General features: G+C 37.4%; 2 protein-coding genes across 2 annotated transcripts in view; one reads left to right on the top strand and one right to left on the bottom strand.

The window, feature by feature from the left end:
• Positions 1-26,398, bottom strand: part of prokr1b (prokineticin receptor 1b) — a 121,190-nt gene that overhangs the window by 84,234 nt on the left and 10,558 nt on the right. The gene's annotated exons all lie outside the window — the stretch shown is intronic.
• On the top strand, positions 624-11,739 carry plek (pleckstrin). Its single transcript, XM_082558255.1, has 11 exons — positions 624-1,629; positions 3,047-3,211; positions 5,038-5,093; positions 7,250-7,405; positions 7,939-8,120; positions 8,412-8,503; positions 8,606-8,790; positions 8,917-9,021; positions 9,289-9,372; positions 9,900-9,969; positions 10,074-11,739. The coding sequence occupies exons 3-11, from the start codon at positions 5,052-5,054 to the stop codon at positions 10,211-10,213; spliced, it is 1,056 nt and encodes a 351-aa protein (XP_082414381.1). The 5' UTR covers positions 624-1,629; positions 3,047-3,211; positions 5,038-5,051; the 3' UTR covers positions 10,214-11,739.

The raw sequence follows: 26,398 nt of genomic DNA, 5'->3' as shown, positions 1-26,398 counted from the left end.
ACAGATGTTTTGTCTCCTTACCCCCGAGACATACAGTGCATCATCAAATCAAATCAAATCAAATCAAATCAAATCACTTTTATTGTCACATCACATGTGCAGGTACATTGGTACAGCACATGCGAGTGAAATTCTTGTGTGCGAGCTTCACAAGCAACAGAGTTGTGCAAAATACAATAACATAAACAGGCAAAATATACGAATGGCTAAATCTGAAACTAATAAATATATGTACAATATATAATAGTATATGCAAAAAAAAAAAAAATTCTGGATGTGTATACTAAATGTTTTTCTACGTGTGTGTGTGTGTGTGTGTACACATATTTTACAAATTAAATAGAGTCAATAAATAAAATATATAAAAATATAAAAATATACATAATACAGTTTTTTTTTTATGTGGCACTTTTATATCTCATAGAAGAAGAAGCAAGGTTACATCTCTTTGTTTGCTTTGAAAAAATTAATATTCCACACTGTAACCCCTTTTCAATCACCAACACAGAGAGATGGCTCTCATGTTGATGGTTAATGATACACACTGCTCCAGGATTTATTAATAAAACTTATAAATACCATCCCCCTTGATCTTTATTCATAGCATGGGCAAGAGGAAAGCATGACTCAAGCCAGACAGACAACAGTATGGCTGGTGTCCTTTTTGATAAATGCCACGGTCATCGGGAACGTTCCTGTGATCCGTGTTTATAGGAATGAGATCATCATAGCCTCACAAGAAAAGAAGAAGAAGAAAGAAACTGGATGATTAAAGAAAGGCAGTTGCATTTTAATCTCTTAAACATCACTGGGGAGATTTCTGGACATGTGAAAGCTTGTAACAGTTGAGCTAGTAAATTAATTAGTTATTTAACCATCTTTAGCATGACTTTCTCAGGATCATTCACACTTTTGAGCTAAATCAAGTGAGTGTTCCTGGATTCATGTGTTGCGTTTAGTTTTAAATGTAGTTATTATGCCCTCTAGAGGTGGATTAAAAACATCACAAAAAAACAAAAGAAAACGAAATTAAATTAAAAGGTTTGAACAAAAGGAGGAGGTGTTTGCTTAGGCAAAGCTATGATGTCACATTATCTCAAAACAACATCACTCATTTTATATAGATATACCGTTGAGCTCAATCAAGGTTGCAGAACAGAAAATCAACATGACTAAATTTATATTTTAGTTCTCAAGAAATAATATTAAAACTCTAACTAAAATAAATTAAAAGAAGAAAAGTGTGAAAGTAAAAACTACTTGCAATCTTGCGTCACACTCAATGTGACTAAGTCTGGTGAAACAGACAGCTGAATCATCATGTTGAAACCTGAAACAACAGATAAGCAGACTTCCTTTCATGCCAACAAATGACAGCTGGTTGTGAAACGTTGTGGCAGGCACGTTCTTGATAACAAGTTGATGAACAAGGTGGGACTGTAAATTCTTTTTAATGGTTAATGAAAAGATCATATTTAATGTTTCTCAGAACTGCAATTTGTAATTATAAAATATTTTATCATCTGTCTCAGGAGGTAGAGTGGGTCATCCACTGCTAGGAAGGTCAGCGCTTCTCCAGTTTGCATGTTGAGATGTCCGTGGCCATGGCCAAAAGCCCTCCACAATGTTGTGAGAGACTGATTACTTTTAAAAACAGCTAAAAACACATCTTTTTAAAATTGCATTTTGTTAACTTTTGACTGTACTTTGTCTTTTTAATCTGTTCCTATACCTTGTAAAGCACTTTGTGATCTTTTATCTAGAAATGTGCTATATAAATAAAATTTTACTTACTTACTTACTAATGTCATGCAGAAAACAGTTACTTCAAATAATTACCACTAAGGATGCTTCTACATACCCCTGAATCATGGGATTAACTGGTTTTTCACAAGAGCGCAAAGGGCAACTGTAGTTGCAAGCATATTATATATATGAAGCTGTTATCGCTTTTTAAAATTTAATCTGCATACTTTGCTAAAATACATTTAAAAGAAATTGTGCAATTATGAAAAAAAGTAATTTTTTTTTAGGGCAGAGAACGTCTACCTTAGCTCAGCTTTAGGTGCAACGCATCAGTTAGGGAGTGTTTTTAGAATAGAGAATCACATTTATGTGAGGTTGCTGAAAACATTCATAGCATCATGAAATCATCCTACAGATTATAAAAACTGCAGCACAAAACATACAGAAGAAAGATGCAATAAGAATATGCAAATCAGAAGCTTCAGTTAAGTTTGAAAACACGTATGATTGAAAGTGTTATATGAACACTTTCAATCATACATTTTTAGATGAAGTCATACACAGAATTTCTGATTATACATACTTAATCTGCTTTGTAGTGTAGTGTAGTGGAGAATAAACTTTGACATTTATTTCTGACTTATACTGAACACAGTGTATGTAAAGTGATAATATTCCAAAGTAAAAAAAAAACAAAAAAAAAACAAAAACATGTTTGTTTAGACATATTTTCAGTGCATATGAAAAGGGAAAGTGGAACCTTTGGCTTGAAACTGGGAAAGTATTGATTTTCATAAACATACAGCAAAAGAGGATTTGGGAGTTTTATGTCAGAAACTAAGTGAAAACCAAGAAGCTAAGCACAGCTTCTGAGGAGCAAGGTCAAATTACATTATGTCTGTGAAGGTTCTCAGTCATCCAGGTCATAGTAGTCAAAGGAGCTTGCAAAGAAAAGCGTCTGGACTTCTTTAAGTTACTTGAAGACGTTTCACCTCTCATCCGAGAAGCTTCTTCAGTTCTAAGGTCAAATGGTGGAGAGTCCCAGATGGATGGTGGAGAGTCAAATTACATTAAGTTCATGTACCTTAGATGCTTACTAATGAATATTCCTATTACGCTGACATATCTCCCATGTTTCCAATTCATGCTTAGTGCTAACAAATCTGTTTCTTCTTTCTGTTCGCAGGCAAAAATAGGTTTTTTTGTGCCTTATGTAAGATGTACAAATGTATCTGTTATGGGTCTTTGACCAAGAGTTTGTGTTTTAGACTCAGCACCAACCAAGTGTGTTTGCTCTCAGAACTGTGTCTTCATACTGACCCTCACATACAACGGTCAGTACTACAGGCAGAAACATGGCTGTGCCGTGAGTTCCCCAGTTTCACCCATTGAGGCCAACTTTTACTTGGAAGAAGTGGAAAAGAGGGCCCTGTTATCCTGGAACACCACGAAGTCATTGGTTCAGGTATGTGGATGACAACTGGGTGAAAATCAGAGATCAGGATGTACCAAATTCACTGATCACATTAAACCAGAGAACAAATACATCAAGTTCACCAGGGAGGATATGAGAAATGACAGACTAGCCTTCTTAAGAGATTTCAGTCAGTAATGGGGGACATTTAAAAGTTAATGTGTACTGTAAGCAACGCATACAGATCAGTATTTAAGGTTTGACTCTCATCATCTTTCAAACTGGGTGTCATCAGGACGCTACAACACAGACCAAACACCATCCCCACAGATACAGCGGCCAGTGAAGAACAAAAACACTTCAAAAAGGCCCTGAGTAGACGTGATGATCCCAGCTTGACATTTGTCAAAGCCGGGAAGCCACCTAAAGAAAGCTCCAGCCGATCCAGGAAAGAAGGACAACTGCTGTCTAAGCGAAAACCCTTAGTGATCCCTTATGTGTCAGGAGTATCAGAACAGTTGAGAAGTATTTTTTCTAAACATTCTGTAGCTTTCAACTCCCAAAACACACTGCGCCAAAAATTGGTCCACTCCAAGGATTGGGTTCCCCGACACAAACAGAGTAATTGCCAGGAGGATTGAAATGATTTATATGTCGAGAAAACCAAACAGCCTCTGCCTAAGCGGATGGCACAACACAGGTCTAACTTGTCAGGCCTCCCACTGAAAATGTTATGTCCAGATGAACAAAATCAACTTTTTGTGTTCCCATGTGTTTCCACTTCCCTGATCACCCCGCAGTGTGTACATTGTCCTTCTGTTAAGACAGGTCTTCAACTGTCTGCATTTGGGTCGTCTCTCCGCTCCACTCGATTTGCTGCCGGAGATCATGACAGTATGCCCTGATCAGAATAGACCCAGCAGATTTTGTTTATGAAAATTTTGAGGCATGGGCGGTGGCTGCTGGTGGTTGCCGGAGGGCCTGCTGCCCAGCCCGCTGGAGGTTCCACTGTTTCCCAGGCCACATCAGCCGATGCTGGGTTCCTTATGATCCTTCCTGCCAAGACTGCCTCTTCCCTAGATGCTCTCCCCCAGCTGGAAAACTTTGTTTCTGAGCCATAAAATAGTAAAATTCTGTTCATTGTTCTTGAGTTGGCTGGTAATACGACTACTTTATCCCCTCATTTTGGTTTTGGCTTGTTTCATGGTTAGTTCCTCATTTAGTTTTTTTTTTTTTTTTTGTAGTGTTTTGCCAACCAGCCTGAACAAACTGCTCACCTTCTGTTAACTCTGCTCTCCACGGGTCAGCAATTAGGTCCTCCCTCTGCTCCACTTGATCTGCTGCTGGACATCACGACAAATTCAACGCAGTGTTAAAAAGACAAAGAAGGAACACAGTGGGGAAAGAATACAACAACAAAAAAAGACAGAAATACAGTAGGGGAAATACAAGTTGACTAACACAGCAAAAATGGCTTAAAATTTTGGTTTGAAGGTTTCTAAATGCAGCAGATTTACAGTAAGCTGAATACAAATACTTTTACCAGTACAAGCTTCTCTGTTGAAATGGATAGAAACAGAAATTTACCATAATGACACGCAAACAAGGGCATCTATTATTAGAGCTCCAATGCTATCTCTTTAAATTTAACACTATAAAATTTAGACACTTCAGCAGAGCAGCACAAACTAATTATATCGCAGAGAAGAGGAAGCTAGCTGACCAGTCTTTATTGGCAGACACCCAAGAGCACAACTTCCTGCTCATGGTACGCTGTTCTTTGTGGTTTGACAGTGACACAGAGAGAGAGAGAGAGAGAGCTGACATGGATAAGAGGGTGTTTTTTTGACAGTTACTGACAAGAGTCACATTTGCAGCAGACAGCAGCGTGATGGAGCCACAAGAGATCAGAGAGGGATACTTAGTAAAAAAGGTAAGAATAACTACATGAAAACTACCAGAAAGTTCTTACCATTGTCTTTGTGAACACAGAGCTTCTTTAAAGTATTGATAAAGTAAGTATAAAATACTATTGTTACTTCCTGTAATACTATTGTTTTTGTTTCATTATTTTTTGATAATGAAACAAAAACAAAATTGAGGGAATGACAAGACTAGATTTTTTTTATCCATTGTCAATTCAGTGTAATAACTAAATTTAAGTAAAAAATAATTTTCAAAGAAAAATAAACCCACAACAACAATTTGAATAAAAAGGGTAGGGCAACTTCTGAGGTTTCAAACTAAGATGAAAGAACAGCCACTTGAAAAGGAAATCAGGAAACCTGCAGAAAAAGCTTTACTTCACAAAAAGACAATGAATATGTCATTCAGGAATAGCAAAAAACTAACATTGTTTTACTCAATCGGGAACAGCGATACAAGTTTCTTGAAAGGTACTTCATGACAGTCAACTGCACATTTCTGTTCTGTAGTCGCAACAGTGACTCAAGTTCCTACTTCTGTTTACAACACGAAGTAAAACATGAATGTGTTGTGGCCTTGTTCTACTTATAAACTGTCGCTCAAAGAGAACATTTGAATATATGACCTGAAACAATGTCATTTGCAATGCGCTGTCATCAAACAGTGCTGTGAAAACCAGTGAAAAGATGTAACGACTAGACAAATTCCAATGTACTACACAATCACTATGAAGAATATTCACACACTTAGATGACAAGCCATTTCCTGCATGCACAATGGAATTTATTATGAATGTCAACGTTCATACATTTGGTAGGTACATCAGCACACTGTTCTTTTTGTGTCTAGGTGTGACTTTTTTCTTTCCACACACTTGAAATGCTGATCAAAGGCCATTCAGGAAGTGTTTTAAGTTTTGTGACACTGGTTTTCTTTTCAGCGTGCATGACAACAGCTATGTAGAAATGATGACCTTTCGCTTGTTCAATTATGAAAGATGTATGACAGTGCGAGTGGTGTTAGTCATAGCCATGTCTCATGGATGACATATCTAAATTTAGACTATATGGACAAAAATACTGGGCCGCCAACATATCATGCCTCAGCAATGGAAACTCACTGCATTGTATTCTGGCCCACAATGTGGGTGCTGATGTTAAATCTGGAAAGGTTTTTTTATGGCCTTTTTATTTTTCAATAAAACATTTTCTTTTACATTTTTGATGGCCAGAGCACATAATTCCAAAAGGCGTTGTTATTGCCACGAGTCAAATGTGTGCAGTCTTTTCCTGTGATGAAATTCTAGAGCTACTCAAAGGCTTATTTTGCATTGAACTTCATCATCTGGACCCCGGACAAAAGGCCACTTGATTGAAAACTATACCACTTTAGGATGATATTCATTAATTTAACTATTTTGTTAAATAATTTAAATAGTTAATTATAATTTGTTAAATAATAATTAAATAAGTCTTTTGAAAAGGTCTTCAGATCTTGGCATGATGAAATCACACGTTAAAAGTTTAGTTCCCTAAGGAGTGAATGGAGCAGAGAACACTGCGAGCTTGACAGATATAATGGTTTGTCTTAACCCAAACAGGTGAAATTAAACATCTATAAGCACAAACCCAAAGTGAAAGCAGTCTACTAACAGATTCCCCAAGCTGCAGATTCATTTCTGCATTTACATGTCACAAACAAGGGGCCAAGAAAGTATACCCTGCTTTCCTTTTTAAGCGTGCTTGTTAGATCAGAGTCCGCATGGGACATATGATTATTTGTTTATTTAAGGGAATTCATTCAAAATCAAAACATAATTAAATTTCTTCTTGCTACATTATTTAAACGAAAAGGTGACACTTTGGTTTGTTTTATATAAGTGACCAGTGGCCTTTAAGGCATGGTGTTTTACATTTTAAAAATAAATGTATACAAAGTATTACATAGCTGTTACCACATGTAATTCTAAGCAGGATGGTGTGTGGAAGAATACGTTTATTGTGTATATATATATATACATATATATATATATATATACACACACACACACACACACACACACACACACACACACACACACACACATATATATATATATAATTTTTTTTTTTTTTTGCATTTTGCATTTTGGCTTAAAGCAGCTTATTTCTTATTGATCCTCAGGGTACATTGCTAAACTCCTGGAGTGCAGTGTGGGTGGTGTTGTCAGAAGATGGAGTGGACTTCTATAAAAAGAAAACAGACCGTTCACCTAAAGGGATGATCCCATTGAAGGGAGCAACACTGAGCAGCCCTTGTCAGGATTTTGTCAAGAGGATGGTAAGAAAATGTTGCTATATGGAAAAAAAGAGGGTGGGAACTACTGACTCAAAAACTGCAGTTATTGAGTCATTGGCACATTGGTGACTTTTGCACACTTAGTGACCCCACCCTGCAGCTTTATGTGGTCTCCCACTTTGTGGTTGAGCTGTCGTGACTCCTAAATGCTTCCATTTTACAATAAGGCCACTCACAGCTGACCGGGGAAAAGAAGAAGAAGAAGGAAAGTTTCACTGACTGACTTGTTGCAATCAGGCATCCTGTTTCAGTGAGCTCTTCAAACCTTGTAGAGGCCTACTGCATGGCTAAGTGCTTGATTTCATACACTGTGGCAGTGGGAATAAAAACAGCTGAATTCAAACATTACAAGGAGTAGCTTTTGTCCATATAATGTATTAAGAACTAGTTCTAAAGAGTTAGATGTAGAGATTATTCATTATTCACACTCCACAGTAAAAGTACTAAAAGGTAGATTCAAATTGAGACCATCAATGCCATCTAAATGTTAGACTGACTAAATATGCTTGTTTTAGCTGGTTTTCAAGATAACCACTGAGAAGAAGCAAGATCACTTTTTTCAAGCCTCATACGTGGAGGAGAGAGAGCTTTGGGTCAAGGACATCAAGAGAGCCATAACCTGCATCCAAGGGGGAAAAAAGTTTGCCAGAAAGTCTACCAGACGCTCCATTCGCCTGCCTGAAACAGTCAACCTAGCGTATGTTGTGTTAAATTGTGTTAATATTTTATTCATTATACTTTAAGAACTACAGCAGCAGCTAACAGTAATTGTCTGTCTATTATATAAACACTTGCTATCAGATTACAGTACCTATTTTAAGGTTACAGCATATATACAAAATGTGAAATCTGATATCCCAGCATGCCTAGCTACAACGGCTAAATTACTGGAACATCATTACTTCAGTGAGGTTCAGTGAGCTGTAAAGTGCTTGTACTTCAATAGAATGAAGAAGCAACACTGACAGCACTCTCATTATTTCCCCAGTGCGCTGTACACAGAGATGAAAAACCAGGATGAAGGCGTGAAAGAGTTAAAACTGGAACAGGAGAATCGAGTCTTCAACCACTGCTTCACCGGTACACCTGGCTCAGTTTTGTTGATGTAACAGGTGTGCAAGAATTTCTTTTTTAACTTCAAATGTTCTCACCATTTTTCTTCGTTTCCCCATTTTTGCAAAGGTGCAACGGTGATAGACTGGCTGATTTCAAAGGAAAAGGCGAGAAATAGACCTGAGGCACTCATGTTGGCAACAGGGCTCATGAATGAGGGTTTTCTCCAGCCTGCAGGTGACTTATCAAAAGAGGGAGCAGAAAGCGGAGAGCAAGCAGCCTTCTTAGATGAGACAAAAGCTCTCTATTATTTTGTAAGTTAACCTGAGCAAACACTGCCGTTTAACAATATGTTAACTGTATTATACATAGACTTTATGGACTCGGCAAAAGCATTGTATATTATAAATATATATACATTTGTTTTGTTGTGCTTGCAGGCAGACAGTGGCTTCTTTTGTGAAGGCTACTCCAGTGATGAAGATGTTCTTCTAAAGGAAGAATTCAGAGGAAACATCATAAAACAGGGCTGTTTGGTTAAACAGGTGAATCAGAAAACAAGAAAAATGTTCCCAGCATCTTTGTTGCAACTTATACTCTTAGAAAGTTGACCTACAAAGTCTGCAGACGTCTCCCGATTTGAAGCCACTGTTGTCATTTGTCTTGCTGCAAAACATCCTTCAAAACAGAGATAAAGATAGCAGTAACCTCCAGCAGTCGTGTCACTCTCTCAAAGAGGAAACCTGTGTTCGCTGCTGAGTGATACAATCAAATAAAAAATCTGATAACTCAAACTGTGTTATTTGTCACAGGGACATAGACGGAAGAACTGGAAGGTGCGAAAATTCATACTCAGAGATGACCCTGCCTATATACATTACTACGATCCTGCAAAGGTAAATACTGATTTTGGAGATATGCAATCTAATCCAATTTTATTTATAAAGCACTTTAAAATACCCTGCACAGGACCAAAGTGCTGTACAGAAAATAAGTTAAAAACAATAGAATAACAGAAATCAGCAAAAAATAGATAAATAAAATACATAATACATAAAAAATTAAAACAGCCCTATATTATAAAAGAAAACAAGATAAAACAGCATAGAATCAACTAAAAACAACAAAAATAAAACTGAAAACTAAAAACCAACAAAGGCCATAAAGAGGTGGGCTTTCAGGAGTGACTTAAAAACAGGTAGGGAAGTGGCCTGTCTAATCTCTAAAGGGAGATAGTTCCACAGTTTGGGAGCTGCTACAGCAAAAGCACGCTCTCCTCTAAGTTTACGCTCAAAATAATAACGGTAAAAATAATTTAAAGAACTGAAACAATAAGGGGTAATCGTTTAGAAACAACCCCTCCCTAGTTACACAAGTTGTCTTCCTTCTGTTATATTCCTCTAATTTCTTTTCTTCTTGTCAGGCTGATGACCCTCTGGGCTCAATCCACCTCCGTGGGGCGGTGGTCACAGCTGTGGACTATGTGCCTGATGGTGTGTGAGACTGCCGCCATGCAATAAACATGTAGCTTTTCTTCTAATAGTTTGTCTTCACGTCATCCCCTTTAACTCATCGCCTTGTCTTTCAATGCTTTCAGCCAAAAAAAAAGATATTGATGGCAACCTATTTGAGATCATCACTGCAGACGAGACTCACTACTTCCTCCAAGCTGCTACAGACCAAGAAAGAAAGGAGTGGATCAAAGCAATACAGATGGTGTCAAAAAGCGGAAAATAACAAATAGCATGGAGCAGCAGGGGAATATGTAACAGCTGCAGCGGCATATCGAATGCAAAAGTTTGGTAGTTCTGTAATTATATTCTGTCACCCACGTTTTTGTATAGTTTTTAATTGTTTTAGAGGAACTTGAAATATAAAGTTCTCTACACACTATCAAACTGCAAACATCACTTCTGCTGTAACTAAAGACAGTCAAATTTAATATAAAGTGTCATAACCAATGTTTACTCTATTTTAGTGAACACGAAGATATGATAGCAAAGTAAAAATGAGCTGAGGAATAAATAGAATGAATTATAATTAGATAACATTGCAAATATCTATTTATTTTAAATATGCTATTCTGTAAAACTACGATACAGCTGAGTCTCACCAAATGACAAAAGATAAAGGCTAAGATAGTATGAAAGATAAACTGGGTTTTTTTCTCCTCCTGAGTCTTATTATTCACTCCACTGTGGTTTTTTGATTTCCTCCTTCTTAACCTGCCCTTCAAAAGCCGGAGACAGTTCTAGCTATCACACGAGCACAGTTGGTTCCTGAGCGTGAACTAACTCCGAATCACTTTCAACCTTCACAGTTTCACACGTTGTGGCTTACAGGCCTGCTGCATACATGAGACACTTTATCAGTGACAGAAACGACAAGCGTACACTATTATGTGTATTCAGAAATGTAATTTTAGTGCTAACGGCTAAACTGATGAGTTCATGAAGGCTTTTTTAGTTTTTCGTTGTTTTTTTTTTAGTTTTGTCTATATTAGCTGGACTAATGCTTATTTATTTCAGACCTATTTGAAAGTGAGAACATTGCCATTCTATTTTAAAATCCCTGTCATATAAGTCAAATTTAGCAGCATACGCCACTACAGACCATCTAGCATTTTATTTTCAGGAGCGATTAGTGGTATTTGAGATGGCCCTTTATCTGGCACCTTGATACTTGGGTTTATATCATTTATGTAAACTACAAATATGTTAATAACCTATCTGATTGTGGTTTCATTTTTCTGTGTTACACGGGACATAGCATTCTCTCTTTTGACACAATGCTTTCTGAGGTGTCACTTAGAGACAACGTTACCATAACGGAAAGGAACAATGGCAAAAACTATGAAGCTGCAGGTCTTTGATATAAATTTGACTCAATAAAATATGTTACTTTGGCCATTTAGGCTCTTTTTTTTAAATGAACAATTTACTCTTAATTTTAATTCTATAGCGCAGGACTGCACAGCTTTGACAACTTTTTCTCCTTTCTACCAAGAGTCACTGCTTCTTAATTTTCTTTCTGTCTTCATGTCTTTTTAGTACAGTACAGTGAACCATTGCCATACTAGAGGGTTAGGTACAATCTTTGGCTTCAACTGTTCCCCTTTCAAGTCATTACTATATCCTTGTTTTGACACAGAGCCTGGTGCTTCTTTAAGTACTTGAGCATGTTTCTCTTCTTAATATTTCTAAGAGAGGGTGAGAGGATAAATCAGCAAAAGCAACATTTCATAATAAAAACAGAATGTCTAACTGTAGCTTCCTGCATATGTTTGTTTTACAATTTTAACACAAGAGGGCGCTATATATCAACTTTATATTTTTGTTATCAGTCAGTTGTGGGAGCTTGTGTTCGGTGTAAAATGGTCATATCACTATGCTTTGAAATCACGTTAGTCTACATACACTTAGACTTTTAATACTGTCCCCATAAGAAATAACCAGGCGCTTCTATGAAGGAAAGATGGAAGACTGAAGCTCAGCTGTTTAATAAAGCGCACTTATGCACCTTGCAGTAAATGGAACTATGTATAAAGCAATAGTATACTAACAACCCTTAGACTATATTTTAAATGCAATGATAGTAAACACTGTATTTAAACAATCAAGTGTAATATCTATAAGACTGGCGTGATTAATTGGAAATCAGTGGAAGTTTTTGAGTCGCATATGTTGACTTGGAGCAGTAAGCATATTGAGTATAGTAAAATGACTCAGAACGCTTTCCACAGAAAGTCAGTGTTTTAAGAGCAGTAAAGAGCCATGAATTCGTTAGGGAAAACACCTTAACACAAACATTTTACAATACACTGACAGTTCAAACCTCTCATCCTCACTAGATTTTCAAAAAAGAACAAAAAAAAAAAACACAAACAATTCAATAAAGGCATCATTCTAAATCCCCCACTGTTAGTCTCTTCTAAGAAGCAAACAGTGGTGGTCAAAACAAAACACTAAAACACAAGCATCCTTTCAGTTCTAGTGGAAGGTAGTGATCACTGAGAAGAGGCAGCATGCCATTTATGTGAATGTTCTTTCATCATGAAATTCTTATGTACAGATACAAAGTCCAACAATCGATGTGGTTATAATGAAGCAATTTCACTGTAGAAGCTGGATATACAATACATTAACACTGACTTCGGATGTTTTTGGTCCATTCAATGGGCATTATCAACGTTAATCATCCCATTGAATGGAGTGACAACATCTGAAGCGGGTGCATATAAATAGCTGAAAATACTCAACAGGGTAAAGTAAAGTTATATAACACGTACATCATATGTAATCATATGGTAAATGTTTCATTTACTAACTCATTTAAGGGATTTTAATGCCTCCCTCTCCACTAAGAAACAAAGTGTGACAATGTGAAAAGCTCAAGGAAAAGAACAAAAATCTATAAAACTTTCATAAAATGTGAAATGGGAGCAATAAATCAACAAAAAGACAAACCCATAAGAAAACACAATTTCCTCAAATCCCATCCTATCTAATATGGATGTACTTGAAAACTCTCTTTGGGCATTATGTCAGCAATGAACCCGAGGGTATGGAAAGTTTTAACCTGGCATGCTGTAATGTGAGAGGGGAGACAGGCTTTTTACTTCTACTGTATGTATCAGCCAAACTTTGTGTTTTAATGCAAGTAATTCCACATCTTTTCAAATCACACCTTTGTTTGTCTGGTGTCAAATAGTGACTGATTTTCACATCGTTTTTCTGTGTGACAGAAAAGTTAGACACATTTAATCGTTGGACAACAAAACCATGAAGATATATCACAGAGCATACATCTAAGGGTACTAGAGTATTAAAGTTCAACTACACGAATGACCACACAGACTTTGAGCTTTGCCTGGCTGAGACAAAGCACTGTACAGTAATGCGTTTCAAAGCACTCCTGAACCTGTAGTCTTTCCAGAGACTGTTTTCCAACTGCCATCAAACTAACCTGGAGGAACTAGACCACTTTCATTGTTTAATGTCAAATGGGAAATGAAAAGTCTAACTCTGGCTCATGAATAGTATTTTTAAGTTCATCTCCATCCACATTTATGAGGTGTTAGGCACATCAAGCTTATGACTCATCCCTGAGTTTGGCCAAACAGACTTTTTAAGTGCCTCTTTTTGACCAGTGTGAAAGAAAGTTTACCCCATCATTTACTAGTGACTCCCCAAGAGGAGTCTTTTATATGAGTCTGCTCTCAAATAACATGGGTTTTTAGATTGGATCTGTACCCTGCTGTTAAATCGTGGATAAGCCTCTGCCCAGGTGGAGTACTTCAAAGCTCCTCAGAATAAAAGCCCATCTTCCATCAACCGTTCAACAGACTCTGTGTGCAAGATTGGATCTGTTCCTTATTAACAGCATTTAAAATGAGTATGTGCCTTCTTTGTACTAACTTCAAAGGCTCTGATGTCTGACTCACCACATTTTGTACTGTAAATGATATGTTTTGTTCTTTGTGGAACGATATCTTCAAGGAACAAGACAACTCAAATTGGAAATTGACACATACTTGATGAAATAGAAATTTGACACTTGTTGCAGTTCAGCGTCAAAAATGTCAAACTGTCCAACAAGTCATAAAAGCCTCAACAGAAAATTCCTACGAAAGACTTTCAGCAGGGCCAGAATGGTTGTACTTCAAAGGCAGCACTATCGCCTTACTGACTATACACGTAAGCAATGTATGCATGTTGATTCTAGGAGTATTTAGCTTATTAATCATGTCAGGTAAGCAAGACTAGAGCAACACTAGAGCACTATAAGTGCACTCTACTTTTCTGAAGAAATAACAACAGAACAGAAATACTGAATAATTGCTCACAGAAGACTCACCCCCACGTATGCATACTACAGATGACTGAATTTCCCTAAAGGGGGGATCCATTAACTGCTAATGAAAAGAGCATGACAGCTTCATTTAAACTCCCTCACATTCACTGCATGGTTGACACTAAGTATAATACTCACCATGCCATTCATTCATCTCAATTTTTTTCTGTAAATACTGTAAACAAACAGATGAATGAATGAAATGTTGAAATCAATTTTTGTTCACTATTCCTTTCTAAGCTGTAATTTCACCCAAATAAAAAAATAGCCATCAAAGCTCTTGTTAAATCTAAAATGTCTGCATAAAATCCTGAAATGAGTTTCCTAGCTTCATAAATCATTTATTAGTGTATCCTCGACAATATTTGGTGCATCTTACTAAAAATTGAAGTTAGAGTATCATTACTGTGTAGGGAGTGTAAAATGATTTTAACACCCTTTATTTGGATAATTTTCAGTGAAGAGGAACAGTGCACGGGTGTGCAGTGTCTCATAGTGGCATTTCTGCTTTTTGCCTGTGCTCTTGTTTGGAGCTTAGGGTGAGAAAGGAAACCAAGGAATTGAGGCAAGCCACTTATGCCTGGGGATATAGGGAGGGCTCACAAGTATTAAAAAAACAAGTGGTAAACAAACAGGTTTTCTTTTAATGTTTGGATTGCAAAATCCTTTATCACCTATTTCTTTATACTTATTGTTTACTTTTTTAAAATTAAAAATTTAATTATTTTAAAATCATTTAATTCAGTTTTTATCACAGCATCCCAACTCTATTTGAAATTAGGTTAAAGATGAGATGCTGAGAGAAATGAATGTTATACTAACCACAAGTGGACAGATCTAAGGTTCCCACCATATAACAGTTTATAGGTGAACCATCATCTAGACTCAGGAAAAATGTTTGAAAAATAAAATAGATAAATAAAAATTACATGAAAAATTAACACTGTCAGTGGCTGTATAATTTATTAATTTTTTTGTAGTTATTCATGAGCGTCTAAAACCACCTTCCAACTTGAAAAACTTAAGTTAAAAATATTCATTTAACTATTTATTTGCTTAATTATTGATCCTGGGGTCCTCTGCAGTTATCTCAGTAGTGTATTATGTATCTTAATAAAAAGGCAGCATGGTGGTGCTGTGTGTCTGTGTTTATGCGATTTGGCTTTTGATTTTGGGTTATTGCATATTCAGGGGTTTAGATTTTGATCGAGTTGTTTGGACTGTTATTTATTCTTTTGAATTATAAAATACTTTTGTTCAGTTTTTGAGAGCCTCGGAGTTTTGTTACTCATGTTTCTAGTTTTTGGTTCTTGTTTGATTTCCCTTCTTCGTGTCCAGTCTGTCTTTGTCTCATCGAGTCTCCTTGGTAGTCAGTCTTTTCTCCATGTTTTTTGTTATTCCTCTCTGTCTCATTTGTCAGTCATGTGTCTTAGTCTGTGTCTCTGTGTTTGTTACTTGCTGTTTCATTTTAATAGTCTCTCATTCTGTGTGAATTGTTTTCAGTTTTACTTCCTCTGTCTCTTTGGTCTGTTATTACTTCCAGGTGTGTTCCCACCTGTTGCACTTCCTGTTTTTCTCCTGTATGTGTATTTAAGTCCTTGGTTTTCCTCTATTTATTTTTTGCGTTGTCCTATTTTGCCTTGCGTTCACCTATTTTCTGTGACTTCCATGTTTCCCTTGTAGCTTTCAAGTTTCCTAGTTTCCACCTCTTGTGAGTTTTTGGTATTTTTTAGTTTTCAAGCTACAGAAATAAAACTGCCTTGTTTAGTTCATTTTCATTATCTCAGAGTCCTACCTTGCCTGTCAAACAGCACATCATCGCACTTTAGCACCGTTGAGTCATGGCAAGCAGGTTTTGGGTTTGAATTAATAACCTGACTGGGACCTTTTGTGTGGAGTTTGCATGCTCTCTCCATGGCTTCTCTCTGGGTACTCTGGCTTCCTCCCACAGTCCAAAGACTGGTGACCTGTCCAGAGTGTACCCTGCCTCCTACGCTATGGCAGCTGGAACAGGCTTCACCCTCAGTGCAATCCTGAATTGGCTAAGAGGAAAAAATGAATAGATGGCTAAAAATATATATATATTTTTAATTTTTTAAATCTGTCACTAGTTGAATTTATTGGGATATGCAGTGCTGTACAGAAATAAATCTATCGGCTCTTTCGGTAAGACACCTTTGTGAAAAAGGAGCGAGGTCTGTAACTATATTTTCCTTTTACCCCCGGGGTGAAGAAGAGGCTATTTCCAAAGCCTGAAAAGCAATACACTTAATTTTCCATTACTCTGGGGTCTTGTCTGTGATTCCAGAGAGGCTCATTTAATTTGTACTGCATCTGTCCTGGTCACAGTAAATGACTGATGCTGATTCTTAGTACAAAGAAACCAGGTTTGCCATGACACAAAGCTGATGTCATAAAGTTAGACTTCTCTATCTACGAAAACTATGTCCACACTTCATAAGTAATTCATCTAATATATAAGCAGATTGTTTCCATGGTTAACAACAAGACTTCGCTCTAGCACAGTGATTGCAATTGATTTAAGACTGACAAAGAATTTGGACCTACTAGTAGCCTATTTTAACTGTTGAGATTGTTATTGATGGGATGAATTAATCAGTATCTCAGTAACGAGAATCTGTACGTGTTTTGTTTTGTGTACTCATCCTCCTCATAGTCTCTCATGCTCCGGAGTGACTAATTCTTGACCTTGACAGGCTGTCATCATTATTGCAGTCCTGTGGGATGGAAGAGCCACAATAACAACTAATGACACAGAAGGATGGATGAGTTCCTGCCCGAGATTGTGCCTGGTGGGGCTGAAGTCAACAGTGATATATTGATCTGCAAGATGTAATCCTGTCATGTAATGAAATGCTTATTAGAGTTATATTGTGTTAACTTAAGACTCATTACTCCATTGTACAGTTGCTTCAGACCAGTTCACTTTGTGCACACATGTATGTTTAATTTAAATTGATAAAATTCACGGTTTACTCATCAATCCACATCTAGTTAGCTACAGTAACATAGTCACAAAACCTTCAAAAAAATCATAACTAAAAATCAAAAGCTGTAATTTCTCATTGAAGGATTCAGATCCTTAATTCAGTAATTTGCAGAAGTTCTACTGGCAATAACAACAGTTTCAAGTCGTGTTAGGTGGGTTTCTTTGAGCTTTACATACTTTTGGTAGAGTGTCCCATTCTTCCAGGCACACCCTGTCAAGCCTGTTGAAATTTGATGGTAAGCTTCTGTGAATAGCCATCTTCAAGAATTAGTCACTCTGAAGAGAACTATCAGTAATGTGTCCTGAAGCCATTGAGTATTATCTTGACTGTAAACTCATTGCTGTGCTGAAAGATAAACTCCTGACATGATCTCAAACGGTGTCCCTCATGAAACAGGTACATGGATGTTTTTGACCTCGTTCTTTGTTCACTATTCTCTTTTTTCTTGCAGTTGAGAAGCAACACCCACATGATGATGCTACCACAGCTATCCTTCACTGTACGGATGGCATTAGCCAGGGAATGAGCTATATAACCGCCTGTACAATTTAAATGGAAGTTACCAAAGTTCATGTAAAAGTGAAACACACACACACAGACGCACACACAACCAACGAACAGCAACTGTTCTTAAAAATAAATATTTCTCATTTCACACAGCCCTCTTAAGAGACCATGCTCTTTAGAGACACCTCCAAGCCTGTATTTTAAAGACGGGTGGACAAATAGACAGATCCTCATTTAAGCTCTTAAAGGAACCCTGCTGATGAAATTGTTCTCAAGTGAGCACAAAATCAGAATCATTATTCATGACTAGCCAAAGATTTGCTGTCCCAGGATGTCTGCCTGCAAAGCTGTGGGTCATTTGAGGATAAGGAAGCAGACATCCAGACAAACGTTGCATTAATCTGCTATCCAAAAGACGTGAGGTTAACAGGCCAGGTTTGACATCGAATGGTCATTTGTCAATTGAACATGCAGCTCCTGTCAAGACGTTCTTACCTGTTAATCTAAAGATGAAACCTTTATGTTTCCATATGAAATGAAGAAGTGTAGTGAATTAATAGAAAAAAATATACATGCAGAGGATTACCTATTAAAAAAAAACAGAGGCAATATACTGCCTGAAAGATAAAAAGAAACGGATACATTTTTTAAGGTTTTGCGAATCGCATTTTTCTCAATGTAATACAAAATGTGTTTATATACAGGATTTGATTTAATGATAATTGTTTTGAAAGGTTTTTGTTTTTCATTTGGATTACCAGTGATGCAAGCCAAGATGACTGCACTTGATACGTTCGATTAAAAAGGAAGCTAAAGGCTTTTTGACACAGCTCTCAAGTAGGTTGTCAATTTTTGATGTTAGACGACGTCATTAGCATCAAGTTTGTATAAAAGTAATGATGTTTTTCTGGTTTCATTTTCCTTGAAAAGGACAGCATCTTAGGTATAAATTGATGGGGACATGAATTGTGATCTTAAAAGAAAAAGTAAGTGAAAGTGTAATTTTTCATAAAACAACATGAAGTAGTAGCCAGTACACAGAAAAATGTAATTAACTACCAGAAAATATTGTGCAAACTCATTGCTTTAGAAAAACTACAGAAGTACAGCTTACCTAAGAAGATAAAGTTAGTACAGTGTATTCATTGTGAATATGAACTATAGGGAGATTTAGCAAAGACATGAATAAAGGAAAAGAAAAGAAAAGAAGTTCTTGTTAATGCCAAATGTATAGCTTCCTGAACATTAATAATGTTAGGTGTGCTTCTAATCGTGATCAAATTACGCAGGCATTTAAGGAAAGCTTTTACTACACCTGCCTGCACTCTGTGAGGTCTAGAGGTCAACATGTTCAGTGAAACTCAAGTGTTTCACATTTAGGAGGAGGAAAAGCGAATGCTGGAAAGAGCTTTTTAACAAAGTTAGCTGTGTCTTTCTTAAAATCCCCTGCCAGATTTTCTTGTGATGGCAGGTAAAGCCGAGAGCCAGGTGAGAAGCAGAGAGAACTGACACATTTAAACAAATATTTTGCAGGATGCCTTTGCTACTTTAGAAATATCTATACCTTTTCAAATGCATTAAGTTCTTTGTAACATATAAGTTTGTCAAATTAATAACAAAATAACAATAGATAGAAAATTAGTTGCCATGAATGTCACGATCCTGGGTCTTTTGACCCAGTGTTTTGAGTTTTAGTTCTTTTGATGTTTATAGTGTATGTTTAAGCTTATTAGGTGTCCTATGTTCATTTGCTTATTAGCTCCCCCTTGTGTTTTCAACCCCTGTGAAGTCTCCCTTGCCCTTCGTGTGTTTCATGTCTGTGGCTGTATCCCAATTCAGGGTCTGCAGCCTTAAAGGCCGCATTTCAAGGCCGATTACGTCACAGCGGCGCGCCGAAGGCTGTCCCAATTCAAAGGCTGCTCGAAATGCGGCCCTGAAATGCGTCCTTCATGTCCCTGAATTTTAAGGCTGTGGCAGTGTAGACTTCGTGGCCCAACATATCCCAGAATGCATAGCGTGGCGGTGCGTGTGGATAATTTTACCGAAAAAAAACGGCGGATGAGGGGCGCCCGAAGAGTAAACTTTAAGTAAGTACTGAATATTATGTCACTTATTTATGTGCAAATGTTTAATAACAAAGAACATGAAAACATTACTGTTGGCCACATGTTGGCAACGTTATGTGACATTAGTGACGTTTGTACAAACTTGGTTTTAAAGCCTTTACTTTAAAATATACGCCGTTCAATAGCTGAGCTTAATCCTACAGAGAATGATCAAAGCTCATGTAGAAAGAAACAAACAAATGAACAAAAGATTTTCTCCTTCATTTCTGTCAAACAAAGCTGTATGACACGTTTCCAGCTGTTAGTATCATGGTTGCTAGGCAACCTGGGCAGCGCAACGGAGGCTAGACCGTCCCATTTCACAAGCCCCGCACTTCCGGCCTTAGCGGTCTTTGAGTACGCGGCCCTTGAGGATCGTTGAGGCTGCGTACTTTAAGGCTGCAGACCCTGAATTGGGATACAGCCTGTGTGTCTTATGTTGTCATGTCTGCCTCTCATGTTTCCTGTTTTATTTTGAAGAGATCTCGTGTTTTTATATTATGGATTATGTTTTGAGTCCTTTGTTGTACTGTTTCTTGTTTCCCTAGATTTCAGTTATGGATATCATAGGTTTAGTTCTTTGGCTTTGTAATATGGCTTCCCTGTGTTCAATGTTGTGTCTACTGTGACCTTTTTGTACCATGTTTCTGGTCCCTATGTTCTGTCTTCTCAGTTGCTGTTAAGTTTGCATGTTTAGAGTTCAGTCAGTGTGTTTCCTGTTTTACTTTGAAGGTCCATGTCTCATGTGAGTATTTCTAGTTTTGCTTCCCTTGTCTCGTCCAGCCTGATTACTCCCAGCTGTGCTCTCCTTCTGTGTCTCATTCCCTCGTTATCCCTCTGTGTATTTAAGCCCTGTGTTTCTCTTTGTCAGTGTTGTAGTCTCCCTCATGGCTGTGTTTCCTTGCGTTTTAGTTTGCCCATGTCCCAGTTTAGTTTTCCATGCCATTCTGCAATAAAGCAGCTTTTTGAGTTTAATTTCGTTGTCGTGAGTTTTGCTATTGGGTCCTTCTCCTGCCTGTACACAGCCAAAACATGACAATGAATACGGAAAGAAAGAAAGACAGAAATGAAACACAAAGACATAAATGAATGCTAAATCAAAACCCTCACAAAGGACAGTGAAATGTTGAATGCACAATATTTAAAGGCACTTACATTTCACAGCAGTTTCTCTAACTCCACCTTGAGTCATTCTGGAAATTGCACAATTACCGTATTACCGTACTAAATAAGGGCATGGCTTCTAGCCTGCACTGCTAATACAGGTCATTAACCCCAACTCCAACTACTTTACACAGCAGTTTCACATCACCATCCATTTTGTTCTGGTTTCAAAATAAAGAACCTAAAACAACCCTGAAATATAAAACAGACAAAGGTGGCTTACCAAAGTCTTGAGGGAGTAACTGCCATCTTTCACAATCATACCACCTTGTGACCAAAGTCTGTAATGTGATCTGTAATAATCTGACAGCACACCCGGAATACAGCTAACAACGCAGAATTCAGTCGGTGTGTAAACATGATCATTTTTATTTCATTAATGACGGTTGCTGGACACACACAGCTGCCAGCTCAACATAAAAACAACGTTAACTCAAAATCCAGACTTTTAAGCCAGCGAGGCGTGATTGCAGATGCCACGCTGGTGCGTCCATTGCACCTGCCGCAGCATCGCGAACCACGCCGCGCCACACAGTGTTATCCAAAGGAGATCAACAAATAACACATTTATATGCATCCCAACATCCTGATGGAATATTACAACTGTACTGACAGACAGGTGTCAGTCTAACAGAAAACGAGAAGCTGACTGAGAGATGTAAAAGGGAAAGAAAGAAAACAAAATGTTGTAACTTTTCAAAAGCAATGTTGATTGAACTGATGAAACTTTGTTATATGTTATAATGCAAGTAAGCTAGTTGAGAGGATGGCAGCTTGCAGGAGTAGAAAGTGCTCAGTTATGGTATCAACCACTGGGCTTTATAAAGAAACGACCATCTCTTGTTATATAAGCAAAATTTTGGTTCAGTAAATGTATAAATAAATGTATGCCATTCAAGATTACTACAGTAAAGAAAAAAAGAAAAAAGAAAAAATGACTGCTGTAAATTTCCTGACTCACTCAACCATGATTTTTATCACATTTAAAGTTATTGCTGTAAGTAGGACAAACGTAGGCTACCTAGGAGTATATTACCAGTGCTGTCAATAATAATAATTCAATTCAATTCATGATATATAGCACCAGTTCAAAACAATTCACAAGAACAAATTTCCTCTAGGTGCTTTATATTGTAAAACCAACAATATTAGAAAGAAACCCTAACAATCACACAACCCCCTATGATGAGCAAGGGCCTGGTGACAGTGGGAAGTAGAAACTTCCTTTTAACAGGAAGAAACCAGGAAGCTATCTACCACAATAAGCTGAGGGTAAGGAGACAGAGAAGAGAGCAGAGGGTGGCGGGATAAAAGACAAACTATGGGAGAAAGAGCCAGATTACGATGATAACTAATGATTCAATACAGTGGTGATGTATAAACAAACAGAGTTTAATAAGAAACACTGAATGCATTATGGGAAGTCCCCCAGCTGCCTAAGCCTATTGCAGCATAACTGAGGGATGGTTCAGGGTCACGTGATCAAAGGGTTACGCCTAGAGAAGATGTCTGTCTTTTGAATCCAAACTGGGAGCTATAAGGCTCTGACTCCCATTCTACTTTAAAAGAACTCTAGAAGTCACAAGTGAGTCCAAGAGTGAAGTGATCTGTTAGGCTAATAAGGTAAATGCATTTATTCATTTCATAACATTCATTTTAAAAGGATGAATGTTATCTTATTAAAACACTGGGGGCTCTATCAGAGGACAACACCATTTCATGGTCTGAAAAATTCTGAGGACCCTGCTGTTATAATAGATGGGAAGAAGAAAAAAAAACAATAAAAAGACAACTCTGCAGTTCATTCCAGATGAATCCCAGGGATAAAAACCAAGCAACACCTGAATGCTACATGATGTCTGAACAACAGCTGTGTTCATGCACGTCCCGTAAAGGTGAAAATACTTGTATAATGAAAAAATAAAGGTGGAGATTTATTTTATTGTATTTCTGTTATCAGAACCATGGTTTTCCATCCAACCCCAATGATGCTTGCTGAGCCCAACAAGTACGTCATCAATAGCTTGATAACAAGAAAAAAAGAGAGAGAGAAAGGCATCTCAATATTCTGGTGCAGAGGAGATGCAACATCCACAACCTTTCATCAGAAAAGGTCAGCACTAGCACACCCCCATATTTTAAACAAACCAATTTTTATTTGTGTGAATTTGTGACATAAATGGTTAGTTTTTAATTAAAGGGATTTTGCAAAACCAGTGGGTGTTTCTTCTTTTTTTTAAATTTCAAACATTCTCATATTCTCTTTTCTGTACATATTTGTATTAGTTTTATATCAATAGTGCCTCATAGTGGGACAATCTCATGTAGAAAATTGCCACATCAGGTGACAATTTTAGATATCAGAATAATGTAACTATTATATTATTACTTTTTTTGAATAGAAAACACATAAATAGCTTTGGAAAGATGGAAAAGCAATGCCATGGGCAAATGCCATGTAAACACTGTACCACATTGGAAGCCAAACAATGAGAAGCTGAGCTGTCAGTCGGAGGATGAAATAATTTCTTTGAAAATGTTTATTTGTAAAGCCTAATAGCAGGTTCTCCAGGAAAGTGAGGTACTGAGGGGGGAAAAAATAACACATTTTCACTAAGTGAGACTTTGCCCACAGGGAAGCGAGCACAGAGACTGATGGAGACAATAAGCAAGGACCCTGATAATGGCAAAGTAAACATTTCCAAGCATCAACCAAGAGCCAGCAAGAAATTCAGCGCAAGTGAGCAATCTTCACATGATGTAAATAGGAAACTAATGGCCAAATGATGAAAATGAGCATGACTAAGCTCAGTGTAGACTAAGTGTGACACATGCTGTGGAGTGTGGTTAATAAAAAAGGTCAGTATTTGCGATTCAAATTAAATGTGTTCCAGAGATAGAACCTCTTCTTACCTCCGCTCCTGCTTTACAGGCTAATGATTTCGATACTGTTAAAATGTCTCCGTGCATTAGTATAGCCGGATGGCATTGTTGTGCCCACTGCCATGGGTTCATTTAAATTTGTTATGAGTAGCCATCTTACTAGCATGCATTTGGTAGAGAAAATGAGAAAAGGAATGATTTCCTCATTAGACGATTTTCAAGAAAACAATAGCAATTCCCTGCTTAACTGTTTATCAGGTGAGAAACCGTATTTGGGTACCTTCAGTGGACACCCAAGCTGGTCTCCCTCCCTGTCTCTGTGAGATTATCCACACTGATTTCTCCCAGCCAATCATCGAAAAGTCACCTATAAGTGACATCATTATCCAATTAAACTCTAAGATGTAAAATGTGAATTTCCAAGTATTTCAGTGAGTGCCCTGTAAATGGTTAAAGACATGTTGTTGAATTCTTTTTGCTTAGATATTTTCACTTAAATGCTTTACACTGGGAAATAGGGCAATTAAAGGAAGTGAGTGGGTACTGAAAGACCGAATGGAAAATGGGGGGGAAAAAGTTGTTTAGGAAAATGTGTCCGCATTAATTTCAGTTTGGACTGGGGAAGGAAACCAGAGTACTCAGGAAGAACTCACTCAGGGAGCCTATTCAGGCAAGCTCCACTTAGCATGGCCCCAGAAAGTAGACGATTCCCTCTAAGGACCTTCTTGCTGTAAGGCAAGAGTGCTAATCACACTTTATTTATTTTTGGCCCAGTTGATCTAAAGTTGCTAATACTTCTTAGCTTAGCTTGTTTTGGTTCATGCAGTTTGTTTTGTAGACTATTACACTTAGAGCATTTACTTATCTCTTATAACTGTGCAATTGACACTGCTGTCTCTTCCAAAGAGGAGCTTAAATGAAAGTGAATGATATTTAATAGATTTAACATGCACTAGCTTAATCTACAACGGACACTAAAGGTCCCCTAAAGGTCAACACTATAAAGATAGCTTGCTATTTAGAAGAGCAAATCCTTTAATGATTAACTGTCCTTGTAATGTTTAGCTGAAATTGCCCATATAGAGTGGCTCTTGTGACCACAGTGATTTTGACACAGACATTATCAACATTTAAAAAGCCTTTTAATCAGCGGCCATTTTTCCAGGTGCATTGCTGATGGTGACAACGGATACAAGGTTAGGTGGCCAACCGACCTTTGTCAATATTAACTTGGGAATCAGGTTTATATTGACAAATCCTTGTAGGTGCAAGAGGTACTGTGCCCAGTATGTAATAAAGTAGGACAAATGCCATTATGGAAATGCCAGAAAACATTAAATATGTCCTATAGTTATAATAGGTCCAGGCAGCACGACTATTTGTTTAGGTTGTATGTAAAACACCCATAGGCCTGAAAGGTGAAACTAATGTTGATATGCCTTAGACTTCTGTTCTTTGTAATGACCAGTATGAAAAAGATTTTTCTGGCTGAATGTGTATACAGCACTATGCAGCAGTTTTGAGTGACTACTAATTTCTTCATATTTTGCTAGGAAAATAGGGGAAAGGAAAATTTATTGAAATGTGCAAAGACATCTAAAAAAAAGACAAAAACAGAATCTGTACAATTCAAACAAGCTTGAAAATCAGCATTGAAAATGGCCACTTGATTCTTCAATATTACCTAAATTGGCTCAGGCAAGCTTTCTTATCATTTCTTTAAGAAGTCTTCAGAAATAATTCTCTGAGCTTACTGAATGACTTCTTTGGATGCTGACTTTTGTTCTGTTCTCTGTCAAGATGATCACACACTACTCCAATAATGTTGAGGTCAAAGCTCTGGGGGAGACTATATTGTGTGTTTGTCTATCTAGGCATGCTTTTACTGCACTGGCTCCATGTGTCATATCATTGTTATACTAAAATTAAGCCTTTGCCTTTCAGAAGCTTTAAAAAAGGTATTGCATGGTGGATCAGTAGCTGATGGCACTTTCTGTGTTTGTAATTCCATCAGTTTTGACAAGCTCCCCAACCACTGGGTGAAAAACAGTTCCAAACCATGACAGAACATCCACTGTCTGTTTCTGGTGAGCAGTATATGTATCAATTGAAGAGTCAGATGCATCTCTCAGATCTTAGTCTGGTCTTTGTTGTTTTTTTCTTTTTCTTAAGGTCGTGGCTTTTAGTGGCTCTCCCTCTGCTGTAGATAGTCATTTTTAGATCGCCCACCTCTTCTATTGTCCTCCACTTGTCTGTTTTTCTCAATTTTTTAGGGACACTGCACACCATGCTGAGATATCCTGAGTGGTCACTTAATGGGACCTTCTTCTAAAAATAGTATTTCATGTCTGTCAAACTCTTTATCTTTGTTATCTTTGTTATTTTTCATATATTCTACT

This window comes from Aulonocara stuartgranti (assembly GCF_965226115.1).
Source record: "Aulonocara stuartgranti genome assembly, chromosome: 13".
NCBI classification, from domain to species: Eukaryota; Metazoa; Chordata; class Actinopteri; order Cichliformes; family Cichlidae; genus Aulonocara; species Aulonocara stuartgranti.
Note: the sequence above shows the minus strand (reverse complement) of the source record. Positions and strands in the feature narration are given on the sequence as shown.

What these genes read in the sequence shown, in the direction of transcription:
- plek (XM_082558255.1), top strand. Translation starts at nt 5,052, where the DNA reads ATGGAGCCACAAGAGATCAGAGAGGGATACTTAGTAAAAAAG. An exon ending in CTTCAACCACTGCTTCACCG is followed by an intron (nt 8,504 to 8,605) that starts GTACACCTGGCT and finishes ATTTTTGCAAAG; the next exon opens with GTGCAACGGTGATAGACTGG. An exon ending in CAAAAGCTCTCTATTATTTT is followed by an intron (nt 8,791 to 8,916) that starts GTAAGTTAACCT and finishes TTGTGCTTGCAG; the next exon opens with GCAGACAGTGGCTTCTTTTG.